The following is a 17525-nucleotide window of genomic DNA, read 5'->3' as shown; positions in this document are numbered from 1 at the left end:
GGAAAATGTCAAATTCAAATGTTTATTTCTCCATAAAACGGTTACCAACCCCCTCAGAAGTGATTTTCCTTGCCTATTTCCATAACTGTGATGTGCCATATATTCTTTTCATGTGATTGTTGGAGGTATGTCGTCTCACAGTTATAAAAGGCACTGACAGTGCTTAATCCATTTGTAATGCTATCCAGAAGCAAACTGTGACAATGCTCAGAGTAGACAGTGGACTGTCTGTTGAGTACACTGAACATTCAAAGGTTATCTCTCCCGCCTGAACTTTGCCTTTACATCACTGATAAAAGTTTCCTCCTAGATACTCATAGATAGCTATCATATCAAACTATCCATAAACCAAGTAGGCTCCAACTCTTGGAATATTTTACTTTGAGCATTTGTGAGCTAGATTTTTTAAATGCCACCTATAGCCACTGAAGAGACCATGCTGATCAATAGTCGATTTTCTACTCAGCTAGAATTATTTGTTTTCAATATGTGATCAACAGATTGCCCAGTAAGGGGCAAATGTACTAGGAAAAGGACATGAGTAATAGAGAAAAATAATTTCACTGACTTCTATTTAGCAACTATACTACGCAAAGTTAACATTTCCACAAGATTCTAGTATTTTCTTATTAGCATTCACGTGGATTAAGGGTTCCTTTGTGTTAATGTCCAGTATGTTTTCCAAATGGCAGGAAATGCTCTGAATTTTAGGCATCATTTGCAAACATAGCATAGTTAACTTTCTTGTGAAACAATTAAGGTTTTGAGTTTTCTTTCTATAATAATCACAATACCATTATATAAAATGATCTCCTTAATATAAGAAATGAAAATATAGGAATTTTAAAGCCTTCTGAATTTATATTTACTAATAGAAATAGGTATAATTTTTCTAGGATAGAACTTTTTAAACCCATCTGTCAAGTTTATTTTGTAAATACTATACAAAAATATAAAGTGTCAAGAATATAATATTTGTTTAATATTAACTGTAGAGCTGGGTACTGGTGGGTCACACCTTTAATCCTAACTAGTATTCAAGAAGCTGAGATGTGAGGCTCAAAGTTCAGAGCCATCCTAGGCGACAAATCTGAAAGTCCCTTATCTTCAATTAACCAGCAAAAATCCAGAACTAGTTATAGCTCAAGTAGTAGAGTGCCCTAACCTTGAGCAAATGAAAGTAAGAGAGCAAGGACCTGAGTTTAAGTTTAAGTCCTAGAAACAACACACACACACACACACACACACACACACACACACACACTCACAATTAAATGATTGAATAATTTTGAGTCTTATTTAAAAGACACATTCCAATCCTGCAACAGAATATAAAGAAATACTTCCCACAGCCAAATACAGCCCAGAGAGGTTTAGAAATATATTCACTCTTCTCTCCCAAGTTGAAATATTTAATCCTCCCAGTTCTGTGTGTGAAGTGGTTGTCAATCTAGTGTGATGGAGTGCTGAAAGGAGCCTCTATGCGAAGTCGGTCCACAGTGTTCCAGAATGTCAGATCTTGATGCACACACACCAGGAGAGGTGGCTGTGCACAGTGGTTAACAACACAGACACTGAAGCTAACCTGCTTGGGTTTAAGTTTAGCTAACCATTTTTGTGACTCCGTTTCCTTTCTAAATATAACTTGTAATATATTTGAAATTAGTTTCTAAACAGAGAGTTCCAAGAAAAATGTCTGACATCTTAAAATCACTGGCTTTACAATAATTTATGTCCAAAAACTTGCAATTTCATGCTGACATACCCAATGATCTCCATTTGTCTGGTATGACCTGTCTGCTACCTCAAGAATTCCATGGTGGAGCCAGTGCCAGTGCTTCATACCTGTAATCCTACCTACAGTGAGATCTGAAGATTGTGATTCAAAGCCAGCCTAGTCAAGAAAGGCCATGACACTCTTATCTCCAATTAACTACCAGAAAACAAGAAGTGGAGCTGGGACTCAATAGAGTGCTAGCTTTCAGCACAAAAGCTTATGAAGAGTGTCCAGGCCCTAAGTACAAGCCCCACAACCACCACCAACAACAAAAATAATTCCATGATGAAACCAGATAGAGGTACAGATTGCAGCTAGTATAGTAACTCTCACTGGTGTAAATTTGTGTCTTTCTATGGTTTTTTTGGTTTGTGTGTTTTAGGTACTGGGAATCTCAGTGTCTTGTGTGTGCTGTCAGGTACTATACTACTGAACTCTGTACAATCCTAAATTCATGTCGTAAGTTATGATTTATTAGTATTTAAAACTTAATGTGTTTATTTATTTTACCTAACTTGATGTCCATATCCAAATTCAGTCAATTTAAGAATGCTTTAGCTTTGCAGAACACTGGGTAGACAGTGACAACCAGGGCCAGGCCAGGAGTACTATTAGCGTCACAGCATGAGAGACCATTGCAAGATCTAGGGAAACTCAAGCTAAAGAACAGAATGAGAAGCAGCACTCACTGAAATATGAGTTTACTAGAGGGCATCAAGTCCAAAATAAGAGAATTGTTTCATGAGCCCCAGAAAACAGAACTGTAAGTAATATGTAGCTGTTAGAATAAGGACGATGCATCCTAGGTCTCATGTGAGAGATTCGTATTTAGCAGAGTTCTCTGAAAAGAAGAGACTGACTACTTTGTGATCTGCCAGTCACAGGGCTGACTGCAGAGGTTTGACAACCAAAGCTTTTGTGAGACAAATTGAAGTTTGAGTTCATACCCAGATTCTTCACATTCTCACTGGAGGTCTAGCCTCTCCAGGGAGAAAGACTTTCTTGGGTTATTCTGTAGATTGTGACATTTTTTCCCCATCATTTTGAATTATGCTTCTCTTAAACTTGTAAAATTAGAAGCATATTACTAATATCTTCACATTGGCTTAATTTTTTTTTCACATTGGCTTCTTTAGAAGCTTCCAAGAGCCAGCCAGGTACTGATGACTTACACCTGTAATCCTAGCTACTCAGGAGACTGAGATATGAGAATCATGGTTTGAAGCTAGCCCAGGCAGGAAAGTCCATGAGACTTATAGGTACAATTAACCAGAAAAGAGTCAAAAGTGGATTGTGGTTCAAGCAGTAGAGCACCAGCCTTGAGCAAAAAGACTAAGAGAGTATTAAGTTCCAGATCCTGTGCTGGCAGAGAAAGGAAAGAAAGAACAAAAGAAAGAAGGAAAGGGAAGAAAAAAGAAAAAGAAAGACCCAGGAAGTGCATGATTTGTAATAATCTCTTCTCTTGCAGGCCGCTGTGCTCGCTGTGGGGAAAATGTGGTCGGGGAAGGTACAGGATGCACTGCAATGGACCAGGTCTTCCATGTGGATTGTTTCACCTGTATCATCTGCAACAACAAGCTCCGAGGTCAGCCCTTCTATGCTGTGGAGAAGAAGGCCTACTGTGAGCCCTGCTACATTGTGAGTTCTTCCACTTTTGGTCTTTACCTGCTTTGTCTTCCATGGCTAACTGCTAAGCCCTACTGATAGAATGCAGCTATCGTATTGTAATTCTTTTCTAGACTTTATAATATGTGCTCATGTGTAAATGGACATACCATCCACGCTACTCCTATATTCTTCGTTCAATGTGGTCAAAAGACTGCATTAGGGTGGGGGTGCCGTTGGATTCGTGGTCTGCTGGTAGGATCATGAGCCTGTGGTCCTCAAGCATGTGTGTGCAAACAAGCTTGTTCCTCCTGGAGCCTTAGGAGCCTTCACAAGTGATGGAATCACACATCTTATTATTAACTCTCACCCTGCATTTGAAATTCCAGTTCTTTTAGGGGTAACTTCACAGATCTCTGGGATTGTCGTTCTTCTTCTAAACTTCTGGACTTTTTTTTCCTTTTTTAATTTTTTTTATTTTGACAGTCCTATGGCTTGAACTCTGGGCCTGGGCGCTGTCCCTGAGCTTCTTTGTGCTCAAGGCTAGTGCTTTACCATTTGAGCCATAGCGCCACTTCCAGCTTTTTTTTTTTTTTTAGTAGTTTATTGGAGATAAAAGTATCAGAGACTTTCCTTCCTGGGCTGGCTTCGAACTGCAATCCTCAGATCTCGGCTTCCTAAGTAGCTGGGATTGCAGGCGTGAGCTACCAATGTTTGGACTTGTGGACTTTTTAATCTAGCCCCCAAAAGATTCCTACCCCCAATATCCAGTAGGCTTTCAGTGTTACAGAGGAACTCTTTTTATTGAGCACCTTAAGGGGAATTAGTAGTAATGCTGACTGAGCTAATAATTGTTTTCTTTTTTAAGAAAGAACACAGCTTTATTTCAGTAACAGCAGTGTAACTAAATATACTCAGTCAAATCATCTTCACTTTTTGTAGAACTACTTAATCTATTATAATGTCTTCTGCTAGAGTGCTTTAATGAATAAACTAACTTTTTAAAGAATCTAATAATGTAAATTTCCTCTCTTTTTTCATGATCCATTTGACATGTAATTGTGGGAAAAGTAGTAGTTTTTTTGCAGATCCACAGAACAATCATACTTTGATTGCCATGCCGAAGTGTGCCAACATAAAGGTTCTTCAGGATTAGCCATACACCAGTGGCTCACCCTGTAATCCTAGCTGCTCAGAAGGATGAGATCTGAGTATCTTTTTTCAAAGCCAGCCTAGGCAGGAAAGTCCTTGAGACTCTTATCTCCAATTCACCAGAAAAGCTGGAAGTGGAGCTGTGACTTAAGTGGTAGAGTACTAGCCTTGAGCATGAAAGCTCAGCCACAGTGCCCAGGTTCTGAATTCAAACCCCTGGCCTGGTAAGCATATGCACAGGTGTACATACACACACACACACACACACACACACACACACACATTCACACACTCAACACAATATAAATTCTTCAAGATTAAGATTTTGTAGGATGCAATAGCGCTTGCAGCTCTTAAGTTCAATTTTATTTTATTACTTTCCCAAAGGCAGTTGAAACACATGCAGAATCTCTATCATGCATACATTACTAAAGCTGGAAAAGAAATTTTAAAATAAAATATCTTAAGATTTACATAGCTTCTATCTTTAGAAGTGAGGATACAGAAGTATTGAGAAAATTGTCTTCTTATGCCCTGTCATAAATGTCACAGCCAGGGCTTGATTCACTTTTTCATTCTTCTAATCCTTTATCTTACACAAATTCTCCATAGTTTCATTTGTTTAAGATATAAAGATAAATGCAATAATGTCCAGTTGATCTGGAAGCAGAAAAAGTCCAGTAAGCAAAAGCTTGCTATAAGTCATAAAATATTTCAAAAATGATCTTTGGAAATTTTTCTTGAAAACTAAAAACAAATGCATTCTATAGTATCTTCATCCTCTTTAAACAGAGTATGTATTCACAATGACTTGGATAAGACAATCATCATAAAATTATTTCCTGTTCTGAGTTCTGACAGTGACATTAACAGAGCCCATAGTGACATAGAGGTTCTTATACTGAGTGATTACTATTTTAATAGCTACTTTAGATAAGTTTTGCACAGCTTTCTATGGCTATTCTTTTTATCCCTTGTGAACCAGAAATCATGAATACAAGTATCAGAAACACTATAACAATACATAGAGAATATAGATTTGCATTGGGTTCTATCACTTAATGCTTTTGTCTCTTTGGGAAATTGCTAGATCTTTCCAAGTCTTGATTTCCCAATCTATATAATGAGGAAGACTGTAGTATTTTCCCCCAAACATTCCTGAAGATGAAGCAATCTTTGTAGTGCACATTTGGCCTGCTTATAACACAGTAGTGTTCATCTGAGATTAATTTTAATAAGATGTTTGGGCTTATTTACTATTCTGAGTGAGAATACTTTATATGTACAATGAGGTTTGCTGGGCTTTCAGGAAGTAATTTATCTCTAGTTATATCCCTCTGCCATTGTTTGATTCATTGCTTGTCTTTCTGATATATAATACAACTAAGAAAAGTCTAATATGACCATAGCCATGGATTTGTACAGTGTGTCAACTTAGATCTCAATCTCCATTGCAAGCATGAAACCTCTGATTCTTCAAGGTGTCAACCCCTCTCCCTTGGTCCTGTGCTCCTGTAGGCTTTATAGCCTGGGAAACTACCTGCTTGGTAAATTCAGTAATAGACATTCTTAACCATCTGTTTTTACTTGTCCTCTTAAGACCATTTAATGAAGAGCTTCTTAAGAGCTCTATCCATGGCAACTCTAAAATGTAATTTAATTTATCAGAATTCAGTTATGCTTTACTCAAAGAACCTTGTTCAGTATCCATTCTAGAGTTCAACACATGGTTTCGGATGGTGTTAGCACTTCAGTTTTTCTCCTAGAATTTCCTAAGTCCAATAAGCTACACACAGAGAAGGGCTGTGTAAGATGATTGGGAAGTAAGAAGAATAAAATAAAATAAGACTTTGTGTTGATAGTCATAGAGCTTTATATGTCTTTCTCAGAACCAAAAGCCCTAGAACAAGAACCATTGCCTATGTGATTCAGCTAACTACCTTTTACTAAGAAAGATAATTAGTACTTGAAAGCAATGTCTGAAAGATCCTGCACAAAGCAAAGAAACCTCAGTCCTTTAGCATCATAGACGCTTTATCTTTTATTCTATTCTTTTTATCTCATTGGTGGAATGAGCATAGTGGCTTGGTTGGTTTTGTGTGTGGACCAGTTATATCTCAGTCCCAGAAACAGACCAACCTAATAAAATTAAATTTGTTTCTTCCTATACTGGTTACTGACAAATTTAAAATCATACTTATTTAAATTAAGTATTTACATATTTTGGAGATAAGATGCAGAGCTCAACTCAGATTCCTTTTAATGATTAATAAATTCTAATTATTCTCACATTTAAAAAAATTCTTAATCTTTGTGTCCAAGTGATGGTGTCTAGCCTAATTAATTCACTATATCATTTAAATTTTCTTTACATATGTGTTTTCTGTTGTGCATCTGTTAACCTAATACAAATATGCCTATAGGTTTTGATATGTAATAATCCTTGACTTTTAACTTTTTTGTCTATCTAGGATTACATTATGTTTACTTTCTACATTTTAAAACCATTTGTCAGGGTATTAGGTATACTATAGTCTTTTAGCATTATAAATAGTATTGTTATAGAAAACTGAATATACATAATTAATTTTGGAATTGCTTTCTTAAAATATTTTTGACCATTATCAAGTCAAGAATAACATAATTTGGAGGATGTTTGCATTACCTTGTTTTATTTGTTTTGCTGATGTTTTGAGGTTTGGAGTTTTTAATTTGGGGATGGGGCAGGTGACAGAGTCTTGCTAGTTACCCTAGCTGTCTTCAAATTCATGATCCTCCTGACTTCCCTTCCCAATTATTTTGATCCCAGGTCCCACATTTGGCACCTTGCTACATTTTACTTGAAAGATGTCCCCAGACTACAGAACTATTACCAATAATGAGTTATACTTAATTGTATACCTCATGTATTAAACAGCATGATCTCCCTAATTAGAGATGTTTTTCTATTATTTTGAACTAATTTAATAAGTATACTATGTTATAGTTATTATTTAATTACATACTTTTTGGCAGTGCCTACTGAGGTTTTCTTTTCTGTTTTGGTAGATATATTAAAGACTTAGTTTTGAGTGTTCCTATAGCTTTGAATAAATGAACGAATTAAAAGTACATGCACAAAAATTCCTTGAGTAATAAACTAATATAAATCAAATATATTTGTCCTAATTCTAGTTCTCTCAATATATCCTTAGATAAATCTTTTATTTTTTAATTTTGAACTGATAATAAAACCAGTTTTAAAAAAAGGTTAGAATAGGGTTAAAATGGGAACATATGCTTACAAGTCATTTAACTTGTGATAACTCAATGCTAACATTTATTAAAGGAGGATAATAATTTCTTACCTTCAGTAAGAAACACTGAAGAGACCAGTGTGATATTCTGTATGGCATGCAAACATTTACTAGTGCAAAGGCGTAATGTGATTAGTTATATTCATGGTTTTATTTCTTCAGTATTAAGTGTAATACAGTACAAAAAGGATTTTAAGTTTAGGGCAGTGTCCTGGCTACAGCTGCTATAAAATATTGAAATAAGTGAACTTCATAGGAGTTAAGACAGATATGAGAAGAGGTCCTTGATTTTCTTCAGGTGATTTTTTTTTTATTCTGCATATGAAAAGCAACAGCAGCACCTTCTGCCAGTGTGTCCCTCTCCTCCTAATGAGAAAAGCTCTCTCCTAGTTCAGATTTAACAAAAGAAATGGTTGTTTTCTTCTCATCCTTGCCAAGGAGGCTGGATCTGGGGACACAGCACATCAGAAATTCTCAGCACAAGTCTGTTTAGAAAACAGTAGGCAAGGGTTCCTCACTAAACCTCTTATGCAGAGTGGATGAGATCCAAGTCCAGACTTAACAACAGTGGAAGTTGGTACAGAGGTTTTTATTCAAGTTGAAATCCCAGGGCCTAAAGGACCTCTGGAAACAGAGAGCCAACTCCACAGGAGACTAAACATTTTAAAGTACCTGAACTTGGCACATTAATGACTGATGCACTAGCAGCCATTGCTTCCTAACCGCACTAAATGACTACAGCTAAAACAGTCTAACTCTTCAACCTCCATTAAGAGCTAGGCTTTTGTACCTCTGCAGGAAACTTGTTCTTCTATATACTCAAGTTCTCCTAATAAGATATTTTTAAAGCAGTTATAGTCAGAGCCTTATGTGGGTATTGGAAAAGGAACCAAGAGTTTTGTGAAACAGAAAAATCTCTCATGAACTTCCTTCTCTTTGTCTGTTTCTGTCTCTGTCTGTCTCTCCATCTGCCTCTCTTCCCCTCTCTCCTCTTTCTCTTTGTTTAATTATAATATTTTCTATGAGGTTTGTGTTTTGTTTATTTGTTTGTTTGTCTTTTTTGGTTCCAGTGCTCAGGCTTGAACTCAGGGCCTGGGTACTGTCCCTTAACTTTTCTGCTCTACCATGTGAGCCACAGCCCCTCTTTTGGTATTTGGGGTAGTTAATTGGAGACAAGAGTTTCATGAACTTTTCTGCATAGACTGGTCAGACTTGGAACTAGGATCTTCAGATTTCAACCTCCTGAGAAGATGGGATTAGAGGCTCCAGCAGCCAGTCTTCTACTTTATTCCTTCTCTTAATTGTTCATTCTCTGCTCTTCAAGTCATATTCCCCCTCTGGTCCCTATATCTACACACACACACACACACACACACACACACACACACACACACAATACAAACACAATTTCTTTTTAATGTTTTGTCCTCATCTCATTAACTCTCTCCAAAGAAAAACAAAGTAAAAATGTAAGCTCTATTATAGATTTTTACCCTTTGAACTTCTGGGAAGTTATCTCTTCCATTTATTGAAACTGAGCCATCTATTATTGTTTAGTTATACCTATTAGAACCTTGTGGTAGACAAAGGGGAGATTATTAGTCCCATTTGCTAAAGGCAGCTTTGATTTTTTTTTTTATAGCAGAAGATGAAAATGAAGATGAAGTTCAGTGCTTATAACTTGCTCCTTATTCCTGGGTGTATGATCTCACCCTACAACAAGTGCTCAACTTTCTAAAGACACAGAAATAGTGTGTGCAAATCACTGTCATATCTAAAGCCAACCATAATTAGAACTTTCCATTTCCAAGATTTTAATTGATAACTATCTGTACAAACCATGCCTTGCAATGTTACAGAACTGCCAATGAAAAGCCATATATCTCTTCATAGGAGTTTACATGTTCTCCCTAAATTGTCTGCAGTTATTAGGTAAAAACTCTTTTGTTTAGAATTGAAAATAAAGCCAATCACATTTGTGCTAGTGCTTTAACTTTTACAAAGCAATTTTCTTTTGTGGCATGTCATTTTCAAATGAACCTAGGAAACAGGTACCATTTTTTGTTGTTGTTTTCATTTTTGGTAACAACAAATGGGAGTATCAAAACATGGCAGCTTGCTTAGTTCCATAGGCCATGTTATCAGAACTGCAATTTGACTGGAACCTTGGATTCTCAAATTCACGAGTAAGAAATCACTGGCAGTCTCCTTTGCTGTTGCTATTTCCTTTTTCATAGATTTTTTTTCTGTTGTCATTTCTTCAAACTTTAGGAATAAAAAATTAAATCTGAACTGAATTTTAGAATTTTGTCCTTCACCTTATTTTTAGACACTTGAAAATAGATTGACATCAGAATAATCATTCTTAATACAGTAATTTTTTAAAATATATTATTTGACATTACATGCTCATTAGAGAAAAATTAGAGATGAGAAGGAAAAAAAATATTCATTCTTTCATCTAAATATCACAGTTTACGTTTTTCTGCACATTCCTTTTCTATCATTGTATGTCTATCTTTGCACATATATGTGTACAGATGTGCGCTTTGGAGTAACGTGGTTATACACACTGTAGGTCATACCTCACATACTAACTAGTAACAATTTACATTGTATAACAATATATCAAATTATTCCCTTTTCAAAAATAATTTCTTAAATATCCGTAGACATTGTGTGTCTGTATGTGTGTGTGTATGTATGTGTGTGTGTGTGTGTGTGTGTGTGTGTGTGTGTGTGTCTGTGTCCATGCTGTTCCTGGGGCTTGAACTCAAGACCTAGGTTATACTCCTAAGCTGTTTTGCCCAAGGCTAGCTCTTTGAGTCACAGCTCTTCTTTCAGATTTATTTGGTGATTAATTAGAGATAAGAGTTTCATGGAGGGGCTGGGGATATGGCCTAGTGGCAAGAGTGCTTGCCCCGTATACATGAGGCCCTGGGTTCAATTCCCCAGCACCACATATACAGAAAATGGCCAGAAGTGGCGCTGTGGCTCAAGTAGCAGAGGGCTAGCCTTGAGCAAAAAGAAGCCAGGGAGAGTGCTAAGGCCCCAGGACTGGCCAAAAGAAAAAAAAAAAGAGTTTCATGGATAAGAGTTTGCTGCTATTACTAACTTCAAACCACAATCTTCAGATCTGAGCCTCCAAAGTAGCTAGGATGATAGGGGCTGGCCAGCCTATCTGTGGACATTAAAAAGAATATATACCACCTACATACTCTTTCTAAAATGTGTAATATTCCACTTAATGAATAAATTAATCAAGATATACAGTACAAGAGCTCAAGATAAAAGGAGTGACATTGAGCCAATGAAACTACTAGTTCAAAATAAATAAGCAGTTGTATTTGTGATAGAATACTTTCATATTGTCTTCAAAAGAACACTTTTCAAAAGAAAATATTAATTACCTATAATATGACCAACAAAGGAAGTATATAATTCAAAAGAAGGCTATTAAGACTATCAAATCAACAACAAAACTATTAACTACGTTAGTTTATTGACAATGTTTTAATTCTTCAGTGAGGTACAGCTTTAAACCTTTCTTCTTAAATATCTTTACATTGAAAAATGTAACATAAAATATTGATGAAATGAGGTGACAATGATAAATCTTTTTGTAAAAATTTAGCACATTTCTTTTGTTCCTTGATATCAATTATTTGAGTTGGATAATATAATTTTAAAAATTGATTTAATCAAAGAGAATTGGTCTACACAACAAAGAAACCATATCTTCTTTACAATCCATTGGAAGATTTAGAAAAACATCGTATGAAAATCTGAAAGAAAATTGTAGATGGTTCCTACTTTGTCTAACGGAGTTAAAGATAAAAGTAAGAAAAATCAAGAAGTATATAAAAAGATAAATACAAGTTGAAGAATTGTTGGTGATGAAGATAACCTTGCCTGGAAAACAGAGTAAGAAGTAAAGTTAAATTTCAAGTAATGCTACTATCATTCATTTCAGCAAGAAAGAGCATTAGTAAATTAACCTGAAATTTTTGATAAAAGCATATTACAGAGTAAAAAATCCATTATTTAAAAAATGGCTGATAAGTTGAATAATACTAGAATTTTTAGGTCCAGGAAATTGCTCTTTGAATAACAGACAAATAGAGAGACAGACAGATAGATAATAGATACAGACAGACAGTAAAAACAAATAAAGCATGAGCAAGAGAGACAAAATTATAGAAAATTACAAATTAAGAAGTTCTTAGTATAGGTATAGAAAACTTTTTAGAAAAGAGGATATTTCCTCTACAAATGTAAAATATACAAGGAAAGACTTCTAAACACCTCAGAAACATGGATGAAAGTCAGAGCTACTACCTAAGAAAGATCCAGGACATTTCACTAAGAGGATTTTTGATATCTTCAAATAACAAATGATTCCTGTGCTATTTCACTTTCAAAGCCTGAAGAAACCGGAGTAGCTTTCCAAATCATTTTATAAGGCTAAAATGATCATAATGGTTAATACCTAACTTAGATTGACCCCTCAAATACAGAAATTCTGCCACAGATATTGGATAATAAATCATTCCTAGTTATTATTTGATTATAATATTGGGATAATGTTAGAAACCTTTTAATATAATTTGTTATATTTTTATGTCAAGTTGGAAAAATTAGTTACCATCATAGATGCTTTTTTATTGAAAAGTAATTCACAAAAATTAAAATAAGGGGGCTGGGGATATGGCCTAGTGGCAAGAGTGCCTGCCTCATATACATGAGGCCCTGGGTTTGATTCCCCAGCACCACATATGCAGAAAATGGCCAGAAGTGGCACGGTGGCTCAAGTGGCAGAGTGCTAGCCTTGAGCAAAAAGAAGCCAGGGACAGTGCTCAGGCCCTGAGTCCAAGCCCCAGGACTGAGGACTGGCCAAAAAAAAAAAAAAAAAAATTAAAATAAGTAACTCAAAACAAGCTATAGGTCAAACAGAAGAAAAAAAATGTTTTCAGTGGGCTAACACATAGCCATAGACACACTTTCTTTTCTTTCCTTTCTTAGATGTAAGCATTCTATACAAAGAATCACTTTTTAATACTCACATCTTTGTAATAGGAGCTGGGAAAGTTAAATTCATACATACACATATGAATATGCACATAAATGTTTCTACTTATTATGTAATACTTCTATCACACATTAAAATATATGGAATAATATTACAAAGGTCCATATACTTATTACCCAATTTCAGGATTAAAACATTAGAAATGCAGTTGATATTCTTTGGGTTGTCCTTTCCCAAATCTCTTGCATGTAAGTATCAGCTGTTCTATTTTTTAAAATCATATCTTGGATTTTTTCATACTTTTATTATAAATATTTATACATCCTGTGATTCTTTTCAGGTTTTCTGGGGGGAAACAAACCAAAATTTCATACTAGAATATTGCAATAAAGGAAGTTCAGTGGGTTGACAAATAAAAACTCTTAAGTTTTGTTTAAAAAAGGTAATTGGCAAAAATTGTCACACATCTAGGCAACAAAACTTCCTACATAAACTTTCACAATGGCGCAAATGGTCTAAGTGAAGAACACTGTAGATTTTTGAAGGAGTACTGATCTCATGTACAAAATGGTTTGGGGATCAAACATACTTAGGTATGTTTTTATCTGTCAGAACACCCATGTTATCCTGTAATTTCACAACAGCATTTCAGTCACAGAAGCCAAGTTACTACATTACCTTGCTGCTGGTTGATTCAGCACAGACCCGTGAGTAGGTTACATAGTACAAGTAGACCTAACTGGATGTATCATATTCCCCCAAGTTCTTATTCCAAACTATTTAGGATTATTTTTAGGGCGAAAAGGAACCTTAGAAATTCAGTAATGTCATTTTATAGCTGAAGAAGCTAAAGCTCAAGAAAGCTGACTGATTTGCCTGAGGTCATATGGTTTATTAATGGCAGAGGCAGGAATAGAAACCATGAGCCTTGATAATGCCTTCAAAGAACTACTTTCTTTGGGAGCTGACATAAAGAATTTAACCATATGTGGCTACAAGTCCAGGGAGACATCCCTAGAAAATGTTGGACTCGGTAGATTATAGTTGGAAAGGGTAGAAATAGGACAGTGTTTACTTCAGTCCTAACTGGAATGAAAGGCCTCAGATTTCCAGGTTAAATGCCCCTGAAACCTTATGCTAGAACCTTCCTACTGCCCTAGTTTGTTTATTTTTAAATCAAGCATGAACTCACCACTCCACGTTTGCCAGAATTTGGATGAATGTCAGCATCAGGACACTGTAATAATGGTTTTAAGATTATTTAATCCCATTACTTATACACTTCATTAAGCTGAGTGAATTGTTGGCAGTGTTTCAGTAAACTTCCTACTTTAGAGATAAAAGGATAGGAAAAAAAGAGAGAGATGGTACCTATCTCTGGTTTTGTTTCCCATCTTTTATATTGTGATAGTTAAAGGAATGGTAACAAGCCATTCATATAGCATGGAATCTGGGTAAGCGGCATCTTCAGAACTGCTCTACACCCCTAAAAAGGAATTTTATATGTCCTCATAGAAGAAATAAAATAGAGTAGAAGGATATGTGTGTTAGATTCGAATTCAATTATCAGTCATAAAAGCAGACCTGAAATGAGCTGAAGGATCCTAAGTAAAATAGTTGGAGTTTGGGGTAAGACAACAAATTAGTCTAAGGACAGAATGAAAAAATTAAATTTAAATCATACCCTAGGGGTAACTGATCCAGAAGCATTGGATACACAAATGAACATTAAATTATAACCTCCAGCCTGGTACCTGTAACACCTGTAATCCTAGCTACATGGGATGCAGACATCTGAAAGTAAGGGTTCAAATCCAGCCTTGGCAGGAAAGTCCTTGAGACTCTTATCTCCAATTAACCACCATGGAGCTGGAAGTGGAACTGTGGATCAAGTGGTAGAGTGCTAGCCTTAAACAAAACAAGCTCAGGAACAGCACCCAGACCCTGACTTTAAGCTCAGGACTGGTATGCACATGTGTGTATATGCAAACACACACACACACACACACACACACACACACACACACACACATACACTCACACACATTGTAGCTCCCTTGAACAAGTATTTGCCATTTTGGGAAAAAAAAATCGTGCCCATCTTGACCAGTTGCATTCACTATTTCTTTTAGCTTCAAGATACATAAAGACTGAAGAGACTCTTTCTTACCCTCCACAGTTAAATAGTTAAATGAGGATTCAGAGAGGACCGGACTGAAAAAAGTCAGAGAGAAGGCTTTGAGTAAAGGACTGACCCAGGACTGACCCAAAAGACATTTAAAAATCTGCACAGGAGAATTTTCCCTAATTTGAATCACCAATCAAACACCTTTCACTCCCTGGAATATATTCCTGAGCATGGCTAGTTTCCAATTTCATGGAATCTGAAGGATGGTAACTCATAAGATTCTGGAAGCTTGGTTTTCTCAAAATGTTTAAGAAGTCACTGGGTGTAGAATCACCCTGAAGTAATTAAAATAATAGATTTCTGGGCACTTCTATAGAATTGCTACTCAAGAGGACAAGAAAATGTTATCATTTTCAGGATCTGGGGTGCAATTGTAGTAGAAGTAGTATTCAAATTTGATAGCTATGTATCAGAGTTTATAGCTCAGCATACATAAAAGGACCCAAATACTTCTTTACTCTTATTCTCCTTCTTATACATTCTTCTTGTAATACTTTCTTAGAATAACTCTCTTCTTCTGAACAGTGATATTTGAAATGTCTCTCTCTTTCTATCCAGGCCACTGTCTGCCTTGTGTCTTTTCCCATTTCCATTCTTTAAAAATCTGAATCAAGGAGACTTAAAGAACTTTCTGGGAATTTCCTCAATTAGATGAGCCTCTCATAAACATGCAAGGCTTTCATTTCCACCTCTCTTCCAACATTGACCCTGGATGTAGTGGTTTTAAAAAGTCATTGTAGTCCTTTGACACATTTCTTTACCGATGTGAACACCTGACAGAGGACTGGCCACCGTTAGTAAGTCCATCACGGCTGTCATAGGGGGATTAGAAGGTGACCTAGTTCCACTCTGAATGCCATTGTCTCCCCACAGGTTGGCCAACACACTATTTTTTTGTCCTTTGTTCCACCTTGGACTTGAGACTGTGTGAATGCAAGAAGAGATGAGGAAAACTTGGCTCCAGAAGCCTATGAGCAGAGTCACTGCTGTAATGTAAATATCAATGATTGAGGGGAAAGATGTGTGAGGGATGCCAGCTGTCTAGTTTCCAGCCATAGAATTATCATAGGAGCTGCTGTGCCCAAGGGCAAACACACAGACTTTCTCCACACATGGAAGTTGTCAATGAGTTTGAGTGGAAGTTTTGTGGTGTTCTGATGACTCTGAAGGTGCTGTAATCGATCACTCCCGTAGCCAAGTTTAAATAGATAGATAGATAGATAGATAGATAGATAGATAGATAGATAGATAGATAGATAGATAGATAGATGGTCTACTTCCAAAATCTCTTCTCAAGCTCACTTTTTTTTTTGCAGAAAAGAGGTGTCAAAGGAATTCCATCACCTTTTGGTGGTGGCAGACTGTTTCCTGCATGAAGATTTTTTGGCTAAAATGTTTATCACCCCCCCCCACACCCCCTGCCCCGTTTTCTCCTGTGTTTCCTCTCAGTTCTTCACTATCTAGCCCTAACATTCAGTAGTGTTCACTTTATACAAAAACTGCTTGCATATATTTTGTACTTTTTGGAGGAGATTTGATAGGACTGTGCTTACATTCAGGGTTTAGGCATGGTGCTGCCTCTTAGCTTTTTCCCTCAGGGCTAGTGCTCTCATTTGAGCAGGTGACCACCACTGGTGCTTCAGGGCTATAATCCTAGCTACTCAAGAGTATGAAATTTGAAGATGGTGGTTCCAATCTACCTGGAAACTCTTTATCTCTAATTAACCATCAAAAAGGTAGAAATAGACTTAGGGCTTAAGTGGTAAAGGGTAAGCCTTGAGCAGCAAAGCTCAATGACAGCACCCAGGCCCTGAGTTCAAGCCCTGGGACCACTAAAAACAAACAAATGAAATAAAACAACACAACAACATCAAAATCTCTGATTGACTTTCCTGCCAGTGCTCTTTGGAACTGAGAATTTCAGATCTCAGCTTCCAGAGTAGGTAGGAACACAGCTATGAGTTATTTCCATTCTTTGTGCAAGCTAGGCTTAAAAATATACATGTTCACTTTTCAAAGGAACACACTTTAGTTTGTTTCATCTTAACTACCATGGCCCATGAATATGCTCATTTGGATTGCCTCAAATACCTTTTAGCATGACATGTGGCCCATCTTATTTTCTCGTAATGGGATACATTCATTCTTTCCTTACTTCCAGAGAGAAGTGGGAACTCAAGACTTACTATTTTCACAAAAGAACAAGTCCAAGGCATACAAAAACCATAGGCTTTGGAAAATAAAGATTAGAGCAGGATTTGAGCTCCTGGATACTAAATCTTAGCTTTTCCCTTTCTTTTAAATAAATCCATGCTAACAGATGACAGTTATCAGATAGAACTTTTTTTTTCCTTCTAATGCACAAGTCTTATATTTTCAGCTCTCAGTTTCTTGTTGGGTTACCTCTGGATTCCCTTTCTTAATTCCTTTCCAGCGAAATGCATGCACTCCTTGCTGTCTGCATCCACTACTTATATC

At 36.4% G+C, this 17525-nt stretch overlaps 1 protein-coding gene across 8 annotated transcripts in view; it reads left to right on the top strand.

Annotated features, from left to right (window-relative positions):
• LOC125351882 (LIM domain containing preferred translocation partner in lipoma) overlaps positions 1-17525 on the top strand; it is a 645466-nt gene that overhangs the window by 531386 nt on the left and 96555 nt on the right. For all 8 annotated transcript variants that reach the window (XM_048346968.1, XM_048346963.1, XM_048346966.1 and 5 more), the window contains one exon: positions 3246-3415. In XM_048346968.1, the coding sequence (XP_048202925.1) occupies positions 3246-3415 (170 nt within the window). The remainder of the gene's footprint in view (positions 1-3245; positions 3416-17525) is intronic.

This window comes from Perognathus longimembris, chromosome 5, assembly GCF_023159225.1.
Source record: "Perognathus longimembris pacificus isolate PPM17 chromosome 5, ASM2315922v1, whole genome shotgun sequence".
Classification (NCBI taxonomy): Eukaryota; Metazoa; Chordata; class Mammalia; order Rodentia; family Heteromyidae; genus Perognathus; species Perognathus longimembris.
The sequence above is the reverse complement of the archived record's forward strand: the minus strand, read 5'-3'. Positions and strand labels throughout refer to the sequence as shown.